The sequence below is a fragment of the Myotis yumanensis genome, unplaced genomic scaffold, assembly GCF_028538775.1.
Source record: "Myotis yumanensis isolate MYYU_CA2020_CCGP unplaced genomic scaffold, mMyoYum1.0.hap1 SCAF_14, whole genome shotgun sequence".
In the NCBI taxonomy this organism is placed as follows: domain Eukaryota; kingdom Metazoa; phylum Chordata; class Mammalia; order Chiroptera; family Vespertilionidae; genus Myotis; species Myotis yumanensis.
In genome coordinates this window covers 37,675,852-37,695,665 of record NW_027223765.1, presented here as the reverse complement: position 1 = coordinate 37,695,665, position 19,814 = coordinate 37,675,852, and the positions used below count along the sequence as shown (strand labels likewise).

The 19,814-nt window shown below is 43.4% G+C and overlaps 1 protein-coding gene across 4 annotated transcripts in view; it reads left to right on the top strand.

Moving 5' to 3' along the window:
* Positions 1 to 18,210, top strand: part of GRM7 (glutamate metabotropic receptor 7) — a 751,085-nt gene extending 732,875 nt beyond the window's left edge. Inside the window, exon 13 of one of the 4 annotated variants that reach the window (XR_011468069.1) lies at positions 17,036 to 17,077. Coding sequence is in view for 2 of the 4 variants with exons in the window: in XM_070390696.1 (XP_070246797.1) it covers positions 17,036 to 17,278 (243 nt within the window). In the remaining 2 variants the exon portion in view is untranslated. Of the gene's footprint in view, positions 1 to 17,035 lie in introns of all 4 variants that reach the window. The other 3 variants (XM_070390696.1, XM_070390695.1, XM_070390694.1) reach the window with 3 other exon arrangements.
* Positions 18,211 to 19,814: the final 1,604 nt, after the last annotated feature.

Here is a 19,814-nt window from a genome sequence, read left to right as displayed (position 1 = left end):
GCATTTCTTCTCCCTCAGAGAACCACAGGAGTCAGCCACTCAGCCAAAGGCTGTTGCATATTATGGGTGTTTCAATCCATCACCCGCCTTAGACTTTAGAGAAGCAATGGATATATTGTTCAAATATAGGAATTATAACAATCTAAACGAAAACCTGGATTTAAATACAAGGGCCCAAGATAAATCAAAGTCCCATCCCACTGAAAACTGAGATCTTCTTCTTTTTGGACATCTGTTGGCAACCTGTAGCTTGCCAGGTACAATGCCCCATCATTAACAGGAAGGGAGAGTCACAGGTGGTGGACAGAAGCGAGATTCTACTTCCGGGTGTGAGCTTCCTCAGAGGAAGAGAGGGCAGAGAAGAGCATTCCGGACAGAAACCTGTGCCCAGGATGCTCAGTGTGGATGACTCTCTGCCTCCGCTTTTCAAAATCTATGACTATGTGTTATTATTCCTCACTCACGTGACATCAGAGGAGCATAACTGCGTCAACTAGAAACTGCTTACATGAGAGCACGCCAGCGGAAAGGACCTTATGTGTCACCAAGCCGTACTCACTCGTTTTCTCCCTTCTCCTGCTTTACAATATTTGCATTTGCTAAGATGAGTGGATGAGCAAGAGGAAGTAAGAACCGGCTCTAGTGGGTCAGACATGGGCTCTGGAGTCAGATGGCCTGGTCCTGTCAGCTGTGCAATATTGGGAGTTATGCTTAATCTCTCTGTGCCTCTCTTTTCCCATCTGTAATATGAGGGAAATGATTAGGGGGTTGATGAGGTAATCTGTCTTTTCAGCTTGATGCTATGTCAGGCATAGGAAATGCTCAGTAAATGTTAACCTTAACCATTACTGGTATTAAGAAAACTTTCTTTAATCAGTCATTGCCAATGATCCCTTCCCTTTCCAATTTCTAATGGCCAATGAGATTTGCCCAGTTGGGTGACGATTTGGCAAAAAATTGGCAACCTTGGCATGGTTTCCAGGAGTTCAGGTTTTCCACCAGGTTAGAAATTCTGGGGTGGCTGGGTGATGCCTTATGTGTCTGTGCACCCACCCCCACCCTAGAACTGAGCCTCATGTTAGGAGCTCAGTAAATATTTGACTGATGGCTGTCTTTTGACAGCCTTATGACCCCTTAACTTGTGGAGAAAAAGCTCAAATTGAAATCCCAGCCTTATGATCCCTTATGGTTGTTTGACCCTTTGCTCCCAGCAATATGGATACTTGCGGTGACAGGAAATGGTATGAATGTTATGACAGTTTGAGGTGACACATCCCAGGGGACAGTAACTATCTCAAGGAATAGTAACTGTTTAGAAGTATTTGTCAGAAAACAAACAAACAACAACAAAACAACAATGCTATTCTCCTTAGCAACACAATAGTCCAGATTTTCAGGATACCCTGGATTTAGGAATTTTTCTCTGTGGCTGTCACCCAAACCAATGGACATTTCCCAGAAATGTAAATATTTCTTCATCCAAACTCTATCATCTAGAGACCCACTCTTATCTTCTGAAGGGCTATAGAAATCTGCCTTCTAACTGTGCTGTATTTTTAGTTGGCAAAAAACATAGTTTCCTCACACACTATAAGGGAATTAGAAAGCTCCTCCCAGGACCTAGGGGATTGCATTGCAGCTTGAATTCAGAGTAAAAACTTCGTAGAACAGAAGAGCAAACCTGGTCATTCGAAGTCTCACATCGGTGTCATTTTTAAATGGCATCCAGTAAAAGGAATCCATCCTACCAAACAGGGCCACCGCAGAGCTTAGATCTGACTGTTCTTCTGAACCCCACCATCTTGCATAAATGACTAACTCAATGATAACTGTGATGTCTGAGCAGAGAAGGAGATGGAGAGGATGGTGGTAGTGGTGGTGGTGATGACAAGTGTCCAGCACTGTGCTAAACACATTACATGCATGTCATCACATTTGATCCTCCCAACACTACCATTTTGATTCTGTAAAAAACATAAAAGCAAGGAAACAGAGGGCTAGGAATCTCTCACAAGATCACAACTTGTGGAGAAAAAGCTCAAATTGAAATCCCAGACGGCTGACGTGAAAGACCCTCCTTCATCACAACTTCACATTGCCTCCCACGTCAGTGACTCGGGCAACGCCACATTTCTCTTCCAGCGGGGAAGGCAAAGGCGGGACAATTTTCAGCTTTTTTCCCCAAGCCATAGCCCTTTATCCGAATTTAAAGATTGGACTGTGATCACATAGTCTGTTTCTGATCTCCCCTCCAAGCCTTGAAAAGTATGTGTCCTGCACTGACTGGCTTGGGGAGAGGAAGGTGATGCTGAACAACGGCATACGACCTGCCAGGCTTCGCTGTGGGGCATATCACTGCCTCTGGGAGTGCTTCTCAGCCTCCTGGAAGCTAGGAGCCCAACAGCCAATTCAGTCACTGAGACTTCCTAAGAACCTCACAGGATCCACTGGTTCCTTCCACAAGCTGCACATTCATGGCAATTGGGTATGGAATTCCAGGGCAGGAATCAAGGGGTGAGAGGTACTAGAGAAACAAAGCAATGAGCAATAGAGCTGTTGTCCCAATTCCAGACCTGCTGGACACTTGGAAAATGTTTGTTGAATGAGAAATACCTGTGGCCCCTGACGGCAACCCCACTTCTAGCCCTCTCTTGCTGTATCAAAAACCATAGTTTGGAAAAGGGGGGGATATCTTATTTGACATTAGATGTGTTACTTAATCCCTCTGAAACTCAGCTGCCCCCTGATAAAGTAGAGATGATATTGGCAACTGCCTCATAGGGGCTTCTGGAGGCGGTAAAGGGGTTTGTAAATATAAGGCGCTTAGCAGAGTTTCTGGCACTTTTTAAGTGTTCAGCAAATGCTACTGCATTCAGAGCAAGAGTATTTGAACTCCAATGCCTCATCCAGGATCCATACATTTCTTAACTTCCGGGAACAAGAACTATCAAGAGAAAAGGGTTTAGTGCTGGATTATCTCAGTGATGACTGTTTCCATGAGGATCCACCTCACACAGTTTTTGGCCAAATTGTATATATTAATACCCTTCACAACATAGCATATTTGGGGTGTTGGGACCATTAAAGCTTCCTGAAAAAATATGGAATTTTTAATAACCACCCTGGGTAATGAGGACTGAATGTGTGTATATGCTCATATGTCAGACATGCCTGGATAGCTTGGGTTGCACTCTTTTTGACAGAATCGACTTGGTAGTTGCTCCGGTCTTCATGTTGCTTTATCAGCATAGACACAGCTCACTTATTAACTGCAAAATTGACTAGTGAATAGAGGATAATTTGTTTCAGCTAATCTAACTGACATTCCTACGGCACTCATCAGTAGATATTCAACTTATTAAATCAAAATGGCTCAATATATAAATAAATGCATATTGACAAACTCCAGCAATTGATTTTGCAAACAACATAACAGCGCTACAATGAGGGCTCCTAGAATTGATGATTTCCAGTTTCCATATTGCACAGAGACGACCTGGATTGTGCAGGGGAGCTTCAGCAGCCATTGATTATATGTACAAGTATGTCGATACAGTAGGAAACTCTCATTTTTGCTATAAAAGAAACTGCCAACTCTCCCCTTCCCCCGTTGGCTCCAGTTGACTAATACAAGCTCTCAAAGCACAGGATTTCGCTATCCCACTTTTGCAGAGATGAACCGGCGGCTGATGATGCTAGTGGCGACTTGTTCGCAGTGATTGACAGATTCCTTTCCCATGAATGGATGGAACCCAGCAGGTGCTCTGATAACTCCTCACACCTCCTCAGGGAAAGCTGGCACCCACACAACTAATTTGTTTTTGTTTTAGAGGCAGCCTAACTGCCTGCTTTGGAAGGGCCTCTTTCTTCCAAGGAAGAGCACATACACACACAATGAGTCCCGTGTTATGTATGTGGGAGAGAGTCTCTAAATGCGTCCGGAAAGAAGGCTAATAAGAGCTAAAATATATTGTGTAAAATTATACCAAACCCCTTCCTAAGTGTCTACATATAACTACTTTAGTCCTCATAGCAACCCTAGAAGTCGGTATTATTAATATGTCCAGTTTTCAGATGAGCAAACGGAGGCACAGTGTTTCCTAAGTAACTTTCCTAAGGCTATCTGCTGAGTGGTGACTACCCTTGTGTTTGTCTCTGCCCATCTTTTCCCTCTGCTCTGCCTTTTACTCTGGTGTCTGTTGTGATGATCACTCTTGAGTTAGGATCACCAGAGCTCTACTCTCCAAGCCACAGAAAACAGCACAATATATCTTCATCTCCTCACAAACACATAAGACTGGCTTGAGGGTATTGTTCCTTGGTAGCAAATATTGAGATCAAAGTAGGGCTATCTCCCAGCAAAGTTGTGAAGCATACACTTTGCTTTGAAGATGAGGGGGTCTCAAACTTTTTATCGTGGAACATTTCAAACACTCAGAGAAGTAGAAAGAGTAATAGTACAATCCATCACACCAAGATTTAGCAACTGTTACCATGCTGCCATATTTGATTATTCTATGTATTTTTGTCTTGGGCCATTTTAAAGTTAACAATAGATATAATGATGCTTCATTGCAAAATACATTAGCTTATTACAAAGAACAGACATTGCCCAACATTAACATCATATCATCATACCTAACTAAGGTCAAAGGAGTTCTCTAATCTCATTTAACATCCAGTCTGTGGGCTCATGTCTTCAGTCTCTATCTCTCTGTATAGAAGGCAACACTTCTGCTTCTCCAACCCTGTGTCTCCAGGCCCAGTGCCTTTAATCCAACTATGTGCTCACTTACACAAGACCCCTGCTGAGTTCTGGTGATGGGAATTCTAGTCTCCTCCCAGTATCCCGCAAGTCCCATCACAAATGCTCTGATCCCGAGATCAAAGAGGAATATGTGGACATGTCCATTAGACATCATCACAGCAAACACAACACATTTAAGGAAAGACTGTAAGCCATCAATTTAAAATTAGAAATTTTATGGATATCCCTAGGAATTGTTAAACAGTCAAACTTCTTGAACCTAACGTATGCATTGAACGCCAACATCAGTACCCTAAACCTACCTGTATTTTCAGTTCACATCAAAGTAATAGACTGGCGATATGTATGAGAAAGAGAGAAGAAAGAAGTTCTATAGAGAACACTGAAGGTGGGAAATACAGAACAACCATGAGCCTAATATAGTTGCATAGGCTGTGTTGCATAGGCTGTGTTGCTCTGAATGGACATGAGAGCATAGAGTTGTAGAACCAAGCTTGCTAATACATATTAGACCCCAGCCACAAGCAATTTCCAGTGCATTCCTCCATTTCCTCCAATAGTAGACACTATCTCTACCCAGTCATGGAATGGTTAGGGGTCTGTTCCATCCATTTTTTACCTGATTACAAAGTCTCTCTCTTCTCATCCCTCAACTAGTAGTTGTGGTTACTCCTGATAATTCTCTGTAATAAACAACTCTCCTGTTTCCTCTGATTGGGTGCTAGAAGAACTGCCCAGTAGCTATGAAGATCAGAAGATTTTTACACTCCAAGGAACATCTTAAAGCAGGTCTCCCACGTTCCTCATCACTTTGCATCTATTATTTAAGAAGAAAGAGAAGAATTCCCGGCAGGATGCAGTCAAAGGCAGAAGTTTGAAAGAATATCAAGAAGGAAATTGGCTCCTTGCCATTAGCTCCCACTAATCCCAAAACAAGGACCATCTTTCATCCATTATGTTATTTATTTATGTTAATATTTGGCACTGTCCTAAGTCCTGTGGATGCAATGGTGACCAAGACAGGATGTATATGTAGAGTTTACATTCTAGAAGAGAGACAAGAAGTTGAAATGTAAATAAATTAAAACACTTTAGAGAGTGAGAGTAGTAGATGATGAAAAATTACAAGCTGCAATGGGGCTGGGGAATGGGGTGGGGAGAGCAGTAATTTATAGATTGGGTCAGGAAAGGCCTAAGAGGTGACATTTAAATTGAAACCTGAAGAAGGAGAAGCTATTTCCACTTTTGAAATTATTTGGGGGAAGAACATTCCAGAATGCAAGTGACTTATAAGAGGGTCTCTCTGCCTCCATGTGCCCTTTTCCTTCCCTGTGTGCACCTTTGGGATGGGTGTTAAGGAGAAGTAAACTCTTTCTGTATGACCTTTGCAGCCTCACTCAGAACCAGAACTCTTTCCTGGCCTCTTCATCCATGTCTGCACTTTATCAATCTTTAGCAGTGCTCCTTTGAATAAATCAAGTCCTAAGACATCACACACACACACACACACACACACACACACACACACACAACACACACACATGCATGCACATGTACAGAACTTGAGTTGAAAGAGACAGGGAACAGTAGAAGGTACTGGTTATGCTTCAGACCCAGGTGACCCTATGATATGCTTTCTCATCTGAGAATTCCACTGACCATAAACACAATCCTAATCCATCAACTCCTAGCTGATCTGCTTCCCTGCAATTATTATCCTCTCCCTCTAACACATTTTGACTCCATCTTCCAGGCTACTGTTGGAGCACTCTACCCTTCCAAATATTGGTCAACTTCTCACAATTCACCCTAATATCCAGAACCCTATACATAGTATAAAATACCATTGGCGATCTGAAGTTAATCTCCCTAGCGAGGGTGATCTCTTCTCCCAGCATTCTTTCTTCTCTGAATGAATCCTGAATTTGCTAAACTCTAATTTTTGGGCTGTTCTCTCCAAACATTTCAAGAATATGGCTTTCCCAATGTGGTGTCTTGCATCTGAATGTTCTTCAATGCCGATGCCCCCACTACCTAGGCCTGCCTGGAAAATGTCTATAATGTATTGCTCAACACAGGTCAACACGTCCTTATCTTTGAAACCTTGCTTGGATTCATCAGGCCATATTTTTCACCCCTTCCTCTGCACCCATTTTTGATAGCACCTCCTGCCAGTTTTGGAATTCTTCAGGAATACTACCAGGTCTGTGCATTGTTGGTTCCCCTCACCCCAGCCTTTCAGATGCCAGCCTCAGGGGTTGGGCCTGCTGTTCAGTTTATGATCCAGTATTTGTATAACTTCTCTCTCATCTCCTTCAAGTTTCTGCTCAGATCCCATCCTCACTGAACCTTATATACCCCAATACCTTGGACAGCAACCTCTGCCCAATGGTGCTTGGTATTGTCCAACATCATGGTGCAGCTGATCCTCATTATTTGCAAACTCACCTTCTACTTGCTAAAATGGGTTTGTAACTCTGAAATGTATACTTCTGCTTTTGAGGTCATGTGTGGACGTATGCAGAGAACAAAAGACACATATGTTCACAGCTGAGGGGAAAAAGGTGCCTCTGCTTCCTGTCTCAGCTCTCATATGGAAACAACTGTACTCTTTGCAGTCTAGTTAATACCTGTGTTTTGCATTTTTGGATGACTTGGTGGTGATTTTGCTGTTTAAAGTGCCCCTTCCCCCCCCCCCCCCCCCCCGCCCCACACACACACAGATAGTGCTGATGTGCTGTCCAGGGTCCCTAAGTGTAGGAAGGGTGTAATGTGCCTACAGAAAACGTGTGTGTTAGATAAGCTTAGTTCAGGCAGGAGTTACAGTGCTGTTGCTGTTCAATGGTGATGAATCAGAAACATAGACTATATGAGGTGTCTTTAAACAGAAACACACATAAAACAAGGCTATGTCCCGATCGGTTGATGAAAATGTTGTGACCAAAGCCTCACAGTAATCTAATCCTGTCTTCCTCCTAGGAGCAATAAGCATTCACCATTCACCAATTCAGTGTCTCTGGCATTTTAAAATAGAATATAACAGTGGGTAATAAGAACTGGATGTATTTACTTTTTTTAAAATAAATGATCCGCCTCTCCCCAGAAAAATGCAAGCTCCATTAAAGCAGGGACTGTACTGCACATCAAATGGCTATATTTCCCCTCCCCCCACCTATCACAGTGTCTGACACATAGTAGGTGCTCAATAAATATGTGTTGAATTGCAGTGAACCAGAAGCTGTTCAAAGATAGAGAGTATTTTTCCCTACCTTTGTGCCACTAGTTTTTAACCAAGCAACTATCACGTTGTAAATTCCAGGTACCAGTTGAATAAATGAACAAAGGAGTGAATGAATGGACTCAATGTTTGAACCCAAAATAACAGCAAAGCCTGGATTTGAGCTAGAGCTTTTCATCCAGGAACCCCGCGAACTACTCTGCCACTATTTTAGCATGATTGCCTTATTTGTAACATTGTCCTTAAGACAGATTTTGATGCACAGCTTCAATCTTGGATGCATCATTGCACTGCATCTGTAATATGCTCTGGAATGCTCTCATCCCTAATACATTGAAATTGCAGAATACACAAAAGCTTTTCCATGCCCAGGCGAAGTGCATTACAGTACAAAGTAGACATTTTTGATGCAGTAATTCAGTGCATCCTTCTTTTCCCAAGGCAAAACCTATTTGGCCTCCATCAAATTGCCCAGATTTTAACTTGGCCAAGCTTAAAGATATTTCAAAACAGACATAGTCTATTTGCTTTAAATAGATCTTCTAGGAACCCCGTAAACCTCTGTTTGATGCTTTATACCTTAAAGTACAAATTAGATTTTTTAAAGAAACACTAGAACGTTCATTGACTGTTTTCATGGCAGAATTGAAAATTGATTAGTCAGTGTTAGCCAGGCTCTCTGGACCCTCCTTGGATGTTAAAGGGGGAGAAAAGGATGCTGTGGTTTAAAAGTTACAATGAAATCTGATAGCAATGGTTAGCTTTGTACACAATGGCACCGAGGGGGGAAATGGAAATAAAAAGATGGCAAAGTCCCCACTTTTGTTGTGTGTGTGTGTGTGTGTGGCCTATTTCTCTCCTAAGATCCTCTGAGGGCTGACAATGCGAGAGCAGAAGCCCCTCTATAGCAAAAACTCAATACATATTAAGCACTTCCTAGGTGTTACACAGTTCCTAGGCATTAGGGGGAAATAGCCTCTTCCATCCTGACACACTGTGCTCACGTTCCAGGCACACATGAGAAATGAGTGACTCACCCTTGTTAGGTATGACAAGAGAAAAGTAGAGAGGCCACGGGAGAGGGGGCAGGGACACGTTGTCTGGAGGGGTCAGGAAAGGCTCATGGAGGCAAGGGGCTTTGCAACCAGTTAAGGAAGAGGTGGTTGACATTGCAGGGAGGGGACAAGTGTGAAGATTGCGCTTGAAAACCATTGATAGCTCCTTCACAGCCTCTCAACTACAGCAAGTCCTTGGACATCATTTCCTTCAACACCGTTTCAGTACAATGCAGATGAGAAAAAAAATCATTCCAGCCAGGACTACTGTCTGTGTGGAATTCACATGTCCTCCCCATCTGCGTGGGTTTTCTCCAGGGACCCCAGTTTCCTCCCACACCCCAAAAATGTGCAGGAGAGGTGAACCGGCATGTCTGAATTGTCCCAGGGTGAGTGCGTGTTGGGGTGAGGGCCCTGGGGATGGGAGGGTGTCCTGCCCAGACTGGGTCCCACCTTGCACCGTGAGTTGTAAGGACAGTCTCCAGCCATCTGACCCGGCACTGGAATAAGTGGGCTGGAAAACCATTATCTAACTTGTTTTTATTCATCTTTCTCAAATGTATGTATAGCGCACATGTATTTCAATGTTTACTATCAGAAGTGTTTTGGGGTCTTTATTTAGAAATTTGGTGATGCTTTTGTGGCCAGAAATATGTCTAGGAACCAAATTCTTGTTCATGTCAATTGACTTCAGCACCAGTTGGTTTCATTTCATTGCACATCCTTTCACTTAACATCACAGTTTCCAAGAACCTATCAACAACATAAAGGGAGGACTTAGTGCACCACTGCCTTCAGTTAGCGTTCAAGGCCTTTAGGAGGAGCTTCTGTTTGGAAGCAAAATAAGCACAGGAATTGGGTCTTCTTCATCACTTTATCTCCGGTACCTTGCCTTTAGTATGGCCACATGCATACTGACTGAGGTAATCACCTGGCCCCTCCTTCCCTGCCAGCCTGAGACCCCACACCCTCTGACTCCCCCAGGTACCTGGCGGGAAACACAGCACGCTGTTCCATGAGTCCCTCCTTTCTACAGTCTCCCATTCTTCGTCATCCCGATCGAACACCCACTGCGCTGAGAAGCCTTCCCAGACCGAGTGTAAGTACACTGCCATTTAAGACACAATGAATTGGCCCTTGTAACTATCTTTATGCACTTGTTACTCGTGCTGTCAACATGTCTCCCACTGTAACACAAGTTTCCAAGCAATAGAGCCATCTCTGACTCATCTCTCCGCCCCATGGAGCAAGCACTTGGCACATTTTTTCTAAAGTTTTCCAGGCTGCTGCTTTTCTGTTCTTGCAATGGCACCACTATTGTCTGCAAATATGGTAGACTGGTCCCAGCAGCCTCAATGCCCCACCATCCACTGAACAGCCTCCCTCATTCAACTTTGGTGAAGGGGCCAGTTTACTTTGGGGTTTTCTCTCAATGGAAGTCAAGTCTATGAGTTCATGCCTTATCCTTGTCATGTTAAGTAGAAGGAAAAGTAAAACAAAGGAGATGCCAGCCCCTTGCTGACGGCACATGGCAGCCTTCTGCACTTGCTAAAGCATAATCTGACTCTACAATAAATGAGAAAGGAACAAACGACTTGCCGACTTCCAAGCCTGTTTGGCAAGGTTAGCATGCCTCAGAGTGACTAGAATTTAATAAGTGTTAAGTAATATTTTTGTTAGATGGATGGCTGGATGGACAGAAATTCAGATCTTGGGGTTTTTGCAAGTGGATTGTAATGAATGGTGATTGGGATTCCTGAGTTCTTTAACTGATCGATTGCATTTCCACCCCTGCCAAGTTCTTATGTCAAGAAGTCTGACTAACTAACATAAGGACAAATAGTCTGGCGTTCTCCTGGAAGATTGTGGTAGCAGAGTTGGGGGAGGAGCTGCAAAGATGTAGAAAGCGCTCGCGCTCTCTCTCTCTCTCTCTCTCTCTCTCTCTCTCTCTCCTTTTAGTTCAGAGTAACCTGCATAATTGTGAATGACTCAGTTTTTTGGTAATCATGTTCTTCATATTCTTCTGCATCTTTTTGGCTGAATATTATGCTACTCTTAGATCATAGTCATTTTAAAATGATTTAGGAGAAATCATTACAAAATGAATTATCTTTCAAAAAATACAGGCAGCTTTCTGGCTTATTTGAAATTCTGAATAAGAACTAATAGTTGAGGGTAACATCTACTCTTTTGCCAGTAAGTGGTAAGCGAAGGACCATTTACTGATGAAACCAACCGGCAGGAAACAGGTCATTGATTACAGAATTACTAAAAGTATTTCTTTTAGTTTTACTAACTGCAAACTGTAATATGAAGTATCCCTTCCAGTTAAAATATGTATGGCTACAAAGACTCTGAACTGTGCTTGACGGGGAAGCCATAGTGGGAGAAGGGCAGCACAGACACCGCTTAGAATGGGTTCCTAGGCAGGTCAGTTTGGGCCAAGTTTCATCAGGCAATCAACCAGTATTCCAAAGTTTGGTCTGCGTTACAAATGACTTAAGTAACAGGCAGGATCAAGAACTAAGAAACAGGAGGATTCGAAGATGACTGCAGAGTAGGCAGAAGATACACTCACCTGCTCCTGGTACCAAACCCGATTTACAGCTAAATTATAGGGCAGTCAACCTGAATAACCAACTGAAGGCTAGTTGAACATAAATATTATAACCAAGGATTTATAGACAAAGCCACATAGAGCCTGGTAAGAAAGATGGAGGCAGGGAAAGGGCTGGCCCCTGCACTCATATGCATCTGCGGAGAAGGTGGAGGGATAGAGGTCTCCATGCAGAAGTCCCCCCACCCAAGAGCATGAGGTCTCAATCCCACGCTGGGATCCCCAACCCAGAGCACCAGAGCCAGGAAGAGGAGCCTACATAGCATATGGAGGTGAAACTCAGTAGGGATTCAGTCTTCTTGGGAGAGAACAGAGGCTGCTAGAGACCCAAGCGCCATCTTCCCAGGATCCAGCACAACTATTGTTACAATACCAGCCTGGGGAGTGCACTGCCCGGTCCTACAATTCCTGTGGACACCACCTTGCACCCAACAGGAACCTATGCGATACACTTTTTCTGGAGAAGGTCTTGGCGGAAACTCAGACAGTAACTGAGCCGTGTAGCTTTGGAACTGGAGCCATTCTTCCCAACCTTGCATGCACAGCCTGTCCTTCCCACCACCGGTGGCCCCACCCTGCTAGGCTCAGCCCCACAAGGAGATAGGACTGCTGCACAGAACTGGGGCCTTTGGAGTGCATTTCCCTGGGAGGCTCTTGTCCTGGACTCAGATGGGCACTGGGCTGTGCAGTTACAGCTGCATGGGGGGCATTCTGACCTGCCCTGCAAGCTCAGCCCATTCCATTCCCTGTAACTGGAGACTAATTCGACTGGTCCTTCTGACAACTGGTGGTCCCACCCTGCTGAGCTCAGTCCTGCAGGGGGATCAGAGTGTTGTGCAGAGCACATCTCCCCGGGAGGCTCATGCGTGGGACTGAGACAAGTGCTGGGTTGTGTGGTTGAGGCACATGGGAAAGGATATATATCGCCCACCTGCAGGTTCGGCTGATTCCACCCCCAATAGGAGACTGTTGTGATCTATCCTCCTGAGTCCATGTGGCCCTGCCCTACTGAGCTTGCAGAGGTTGGTTTCACTCAACCTGAACTTGCAGTGTGATCTTTCCAGGGGAGCTAGGGTCAGAGACTCTGGCATAGACTGAGTGGTCTGGCTGCGGAATAGGGGCCACTTTCACCACATTGAGTGCCAGACCATGCTATCCCCCAAGTAGAAGACCCACGACCCCCATCCCCCTGATCCCAGTCACCTGCCCTATTGAGCTCATGCCTTGTGGAAGGGTCTGAAGGATGTGACCAGCTTGAGCCCATTCTACAGTCTCTATACAGGAGGCTCACAAGGAAGACCAGGTGACCTCAGGGAGTAGCAGTGGCCAACAGGAGGAGGCAGACCTCAGGGTGCCTTGGAACTTTTACTGATCTGCCCTGGTTCAGAACTGGAGGAAGCTGACCATTGCACACAGCTTGGCACCTCCCATGCACACCCAGGCCCAGTAGAAGCAGCCACTAGCAGCAAAGTGTGTGGTAGCTCTAGACAGGTAGCCCAAGGTCGGTTACAGGGAGTGTCTGAAATCAATCTGCACTGGAACCCCACCCAAGCGGACCCAGAACCAACACAACCAGCGGTGGGCTTCAGACCACACCAGAGCACGATCCAACTAACACAAGTGGCACACCCAAAGGGAGAACCCAGCAGGCACCAGACCCTGCTGGAAACAACCCCACCACAAGAGACAGCTGCCGCAAAGTGGCTCATACACTGTCATCAAGGTCTGTCCTTATAGCCAGCCAGCCCGAGTGTTAACCCCATCTACAAACAGGCCAACAGCACTCAAGACTCAACTGCAACACAACCTGCACAGGAGACATTCTGGGAGCCCCTAGCTCAGGTGATCAGGAAGATTGCACTACTGAGCCCCGGAAGAAAACTCCAACATAAAACCACCATAACAAGTTTGGGAGTCATAGCAAATCTAGATAATACACAGTGACAAACATAGCAGGCAGACAAAATGGGGAGACAAAGAAATATGCCTCAAATAAAAAAGTAAGAGTAATCCCCAGAAAAAGAAATAAATGAAATGGAAGCAACCAAGATACCAGATGCAGATTTCAAAACACTTATTATCTGGATGTACAAGCAATACTATTTATAGTTTATAGTAGGAGTATGAAACCACCTTGGGAAGGATGTAAATCAACATCAGAATAACTTTGGTGGGTGGAGGAGGGGAGGACTGGCAGTGGGGGTGGGGAAGCGGGAAGGGTTCCCACCAGGTTTTATTTCCTCAGGATGGACAGAAGAGCACCCGAAGCACAGATGTCAATACATCAACATGTGTTGTACTCTGGACTGTGATAGACTATTGTTTTCACCTTTTGTGGATGTTTGAATCACTTCATATACACCCTTATACATGCATACATCTATACATACACATTTAATTTTTTTAAAGAGCTCGGGAGAACACATGGAATAATGTCAATGAACTATAGAATGCCTTCTGATTTAAAAATAAAAAAAAAAATGAATATGTGGTGGGGGAAAGGCCTGTTTAATTTTACTTATTCAGTGTTTCCCATAATTCAATGCTTCTTACCCCTGAGACTTTCCCCCTTTTCTATTTTTTTCTTTATTTCTGATCATCTGGATTATACAAGTTTCACAGACTACACTTTGAGAAATGAAATTTTTTGAGACAAAAAGGCTCAGAAAAAAATTAAAGAGAACACAACCAGTTCACTGAAGTTAATGTCAAATGGAGTTTGATTTTGACCAACATGAAGAATAAGTTGGAATGTCTGACCTTTAAGTAGCAAAGGCACAGCAGTCATTCAAAAGCCAGGGTCCACACCTTGCCTCCTTGTAAACACCACTTCAAGAGATGCTGCTTTGAGAACTACTGTATAGATAACGTAAAATTCAGTAGGGACCATACCTACTGCTTAAAACGTCTAACTTCATAAGAAAAAAATTCCAGCTATTTCAAAATAAAAAAGTCTATTTCGCAAGTGTTTTACTGCACAACTATTTTGAGCGAAGCATTTTCTTTTCTAGACCATAAACTGCATTGCTATTCAAATAAATGGAATTATTGGATACCACAGAAGTACTTATTTACTCATAAGGCTATAATGGTTTAAAAATAAACACCGTAATACATTGGACATTGATCTGAAAAGTACAAAAGTTGCCATCCGAGGACCTGCACACCATAGTGCTGTTTTGCTGCAGTGCTCCTAAGCTCTCCTGAGAAGGCAGCATGCACCGAGGGTAATCATTTGTATGGCACTTTATAATTTAAAAATAAGTTTATGCATTATGTTACCAGGTGAGAAATGGGTATTTCACACATTCATGCAATTCACAGCCCACAGGGTGACAATTTTTCTACTCATTTTACAAAGGCCCCAAGAAGTTCAGTGTCACTGAACTGGTCTAGGTCCCACCTCAGGTAACTGACAGAGCTGAACCAGAGCCTGGGTCTGTGAAGCCAGACCCCTCCCTTGTAAATTGGGGATTATAAACAGCACTCACCTCGAGGCTCCTGGAGAACACGCGATGACCCATGCCAGGCATTGGTGAATTTCCTTTATCATTATCATTTGTAACTTTTTAAAATGTAACTTCATCTTGATTATAGTTTAATACAAAGCAGTGCTCAGCTTTACAATGCAAGGGCAACATTTTCTCACTTACTAATTTTTTGACAAATACTCCTCCTGGGAGTTTTAAATTTACCTGTTTGAGGAATTTCAGATGTTCTGCTTTTCTTGCTATACAGTTATGCTCATACAGAAAACAATCTTGATTAGACATAGAGAGATGGTCTCAGATATTTAGGTCAGTATAAGCTTCTGGGTTGGTTTGTTCCCCCCACCTTTGTCCCGAGGACAACTAACACCTTGGCATTTGACAAGGCATACAACGACTATTTGTTGCCTCTTTCCATTGGGGTTTTCTAGCTATGACACTATAAACAGGCTTCAGAGTAAAAGAAAAACAACAACATCTTTAGAAAGTTTTTCTCCTTATACTCAAACCAAGCATTTTGTTGAAGACAATGAAGGCTGTGATAACAGTGGGAACCTATTAAGAAGACTCAGCAGGATCACTGAAGTTATGTGTTTAATGAGTGAGGATGCATCATCACCAGTCTCTCATGATCAGATTTCCCATGGAACCCTGAATTTCAAGTAATTCTATTTTTCCTTTAATTTTAGCTAATGAATACAGCATGATTTATTAGAGAAATGAGTCTTCAAAAGCCAGCATTTCTCAGGAGTGTCCAAATTTTGAATCCAGAAAATCAGAGCAGTCTTTTTGTAGAGTGTAGATGTGCTATATTACATGTGTAACATACTGGCTGCATCCCTCAAAGTTTAGATACAAACCCTCTCAGTGTGTTCTTGTGCCTTCTCTGTTCCTCTGAATTTACAGATAGATCCCTACTTAAGAGTTCTGGAAGAATTCTTGCTACTTGTGTGTGTTAAATGAACAGTACTATGTAGAATCTAGGAACAGGAAGTAAAATAAACCATCCGTAAATGGTACATGAACTTACCTTGTGTCCAACAGCGGGGGGTGCAGAACTGCTAAGATTTCATGAGTAAAGAACATACCACATCACAGCAACTGTTTCACTTGGTACTGAGAACCAGGACCTAAAGCAGAGTCATACCTGGGGTCTTGGTGTGTGTTTCCAGCATAAGGACAGGAAAGCGTAGGATTTGCTCACCAGCTGCTCATCAGTGCCCAGCCTCCTGGCTGGCAGGTGGCAGGCAATCGGCCCGGCTCTACGGAATAAATGATTGAATGAGTGAGTGGAGGCGAAATCACTGTACCCAACAGAAAAATAATTTATTCTACATTTAAGGGAGGCGGGGATGTAGGCTGTGTTGAGGCACGTGCAAGATTGAAGTAGCTTCAAACCTTGATGAAAATAGATAGTCAATCTTTAGTCATTTGACTCTGCATCAGAGCTGGAGAAGGCACTTTGATTGACCTAATCTTTGGTCAACCCAAGTCAATTCCAGAGATGCGGGACAGATCTTTCCCAGGCAAAGGCCTTTTATTATGAGAAGGTCTAGGAGCAGAAGACACAACAAAATCCAGTGCCACATGGGTGGGCCTTTTACTGGTAAGCTCGGGGCTGGCTAATTAGAAAGCATGTTATCCACTGACAATCTTACTAATGTGACAAAGCATCCAGAGGGAGGCTGGAGCCATCTCAGAACAGAGAAGAAATAGACGCAGGCGTCCAAAGTGATCGGTGTGTTCCCCAATGGTGCATCGTTCCCATTTTTACTGTGCACCCAACTCATCACAGATATTAAAATTCTGCTTCTGCCTTTGCAAAGATAGGGTCATGGCACCACTGACTTTTTCACATTTTCCTTTCAGGCCCTGCTGCAAAAAAGAAGTATGTCAGTTATAATAACCTGGTTATCTAAGCTGTTCCATGCCTTGGGACCACGGAGGAGGCAGACCCTCAGTAATTTCGTCATCCAACCTGGCACAGGACTCTTTTGGTCCTGCCCGCTGCCCATCACTGGAGGAGCATCCTCAGCCGGAAGACCAATGTTAGAGGATCCAAGTGTCCTACGCAGCTGCTTTATGAAATATTCCTACTTTATCTTGGCTTAATAAGTCACTGGCATCAGCACTGCCAACTTGGCTGCAGTTCTGGACCTTCCCTACGGAAGGGAGTGTTGAGACTCAAGTCCCACCCAGGCTCTCTAGGACGAACCGCTGAGAGCCACAGTGACTGTTTTTGGGGCTGACCCGTCTTTCTACGTACGTACTTCCAGGTTGCAAGGTTTTGAAATTTTCTGTACAGTTTGTGAGGACTTTTGCACTTTGCCATCCGATGTCGTACCTCGGTTCACTGTTTGTTTTCGAATGCCCTGTTTTCATAGAGCCCTATTCTCTCAGACGGCAAAATATTGGGGGAAATTTTAAGACAAAATTTTCAAAAGATCTCGGCGGACTGAAATATATATTTAAACCGCATACGCACATGACTGTACTAGGTATAATTATGATTATAATACCATCGCAAATCATGTTATTTTTTTTAGGACAAAAAGATACTTAAAGACCAATAACTGTGCTGATATGGTAGGTCCTGCCTATCTCTCGATAGGTCACACAAAAGGAAGGTATAGGCTGAACTGAATAGAGGTCTTGTTCGGAATGCATGCCGGTAATGTATTTTACAGTACATGTTAATAATATGTTCAATATTTGTATTTGTGTTCTCTTCTGTTATTTTATTTAGGGTATATGGATATTTTGCAATAATTTTAATAATGATCAAGCTCTTTGAAGAAAAGAATATGGATTTTTCATGTCTTGAGGTTTTGTTCATGCCCCGCTATGACTGACCAGTGTGATAAGGACTTTAAAAAAAAAGCATGTATGTTTTTTACTGTTTGTAATAAGTACTTTCGTTAATCTTGCTGCTTATGTGCCAATCTAGTGGAAACACACTCTTGCTGAAAAACTCCTTCTTTCCATTCTCTTTCAATTCTGTGATATTGTCCAAGAATGTATCAATAAAATACTTTGGTTAACTTTTTTATTTTCTGCAGTAACTATTTTTAGTTGCTTTTTCCCCTTTCAGTTACAGTTTATTTCACAAAATCTGAAGGTAGGGAACAATGGAGCCCAAAGGTGTTAAAGGCACAAGCCTGAGCCCACAGCTGCAGCCAGACCTCAAGGAAAGGAACTCTACAAAGCCCACACATTTTGTTTTTTCATAATTGAAGTTGAAGCCTGACAACCCTCCACATTTACTCAGCGAGTTACCTATCAAAAATACAGCAAAAATGCCAGAGGGAATGGGAGAGTAAGGAAGAAATACTAGTTTCAATAAACAGCGATCTGGGGACAGTTGAGTGAAAAGATAAATCTCTCCGCCAAACTTACAGGACATGAGTGAGTAAAGGTAACTCTAACAAAACGTTTGTCTACATTTGCAAACAGTTTCTGTGGCCATATTGTTGACGGCAAGACTGAGATTTGAGGCTCCCAAATCTCAACACTAGGGAACACCCTCATGAGTAACTAATAGTAACCTGGGGGACAGAAGCACAAAAGAATATTTGCAGAATGATATTGGTGCTTAGCACTCAGGGATGGACCCCCAAAATCCAAGATGTATTTCAATGACCCCCTGTGCATCTCACTGACGAATTTCCTACTGTAACTAACAAAACCCACGCCTGACTCCACCTTTGGCATCCGCTGACCCCTCCCGCTGCCTCTCGGCTCCCTGGGCCCAAGTCATGTGTGTGCAAACCTAGGAAACTCGTTTCAACAGCTTACTGAGAAAAACTAAAATACCTCTCAATTTTCACTTTCCCTTAATCACACCTCCAATGATAGACCATGGGGGAAAATGCCACGCAAAACAAAAATGAACTTGGACTAGTCACATGTTTAAGTTGGGGAGACAAACAACTTACTATAAAACCTGGCCCCCTCTCCTGCCAGCTGTGCTTGGGAATGTGACATAAACCTACTGAACCCATTTCCTCAACTGGAAAATGAGTTAATATTACTCCCTATCTCCTAGGTCTAAGAGGATTGCAAGAAAATCCTTTCACATGGCTAACTTACCATACGTGTTAGCTACGATCACCACCACCACCAATAGCATCAACACCCATCAAGCTTGTTACATTTTGTCTTAAAAATAACGTGTGTAGTGCTTCCCCATTGCAGGCACTCAAGGAGAATCTGTACCATAGAATATGAGCAAGCCAGCCTGTCTTCTGGCCATTTCGTAGAAAAAAAAATTTTCCCACAAAGAAGCTGCATAAGAGCCTATCCCAGTTATTCAAATGTCTAACCAAGAGTGTGAGGAAACAGCCAAAGCAATTCCATTTCGGTTTGGAAAGAGCAGGCTGCCAATGACCTTTGTCCTGAGGCTGGATCCTCAGGGCAGAACTGAGGTTAAGAGTCATCATGATCATCACAAGGATAAAAGCTAAAGCTTCTACAGCACCATGTGCAAGACATTGTTGTTTTTTAAAATATATTTTTATTGATTTCAGAGAGGGAGAGAGATAGAAACATCAATGATGAGAAAGAATCCTGCACGCCCCACACCGTGGATCAAGCTTGCAACCCGGGCATGTTGCCCTGACCAGGAATCCAACCGTCACCTCCTGCTTCA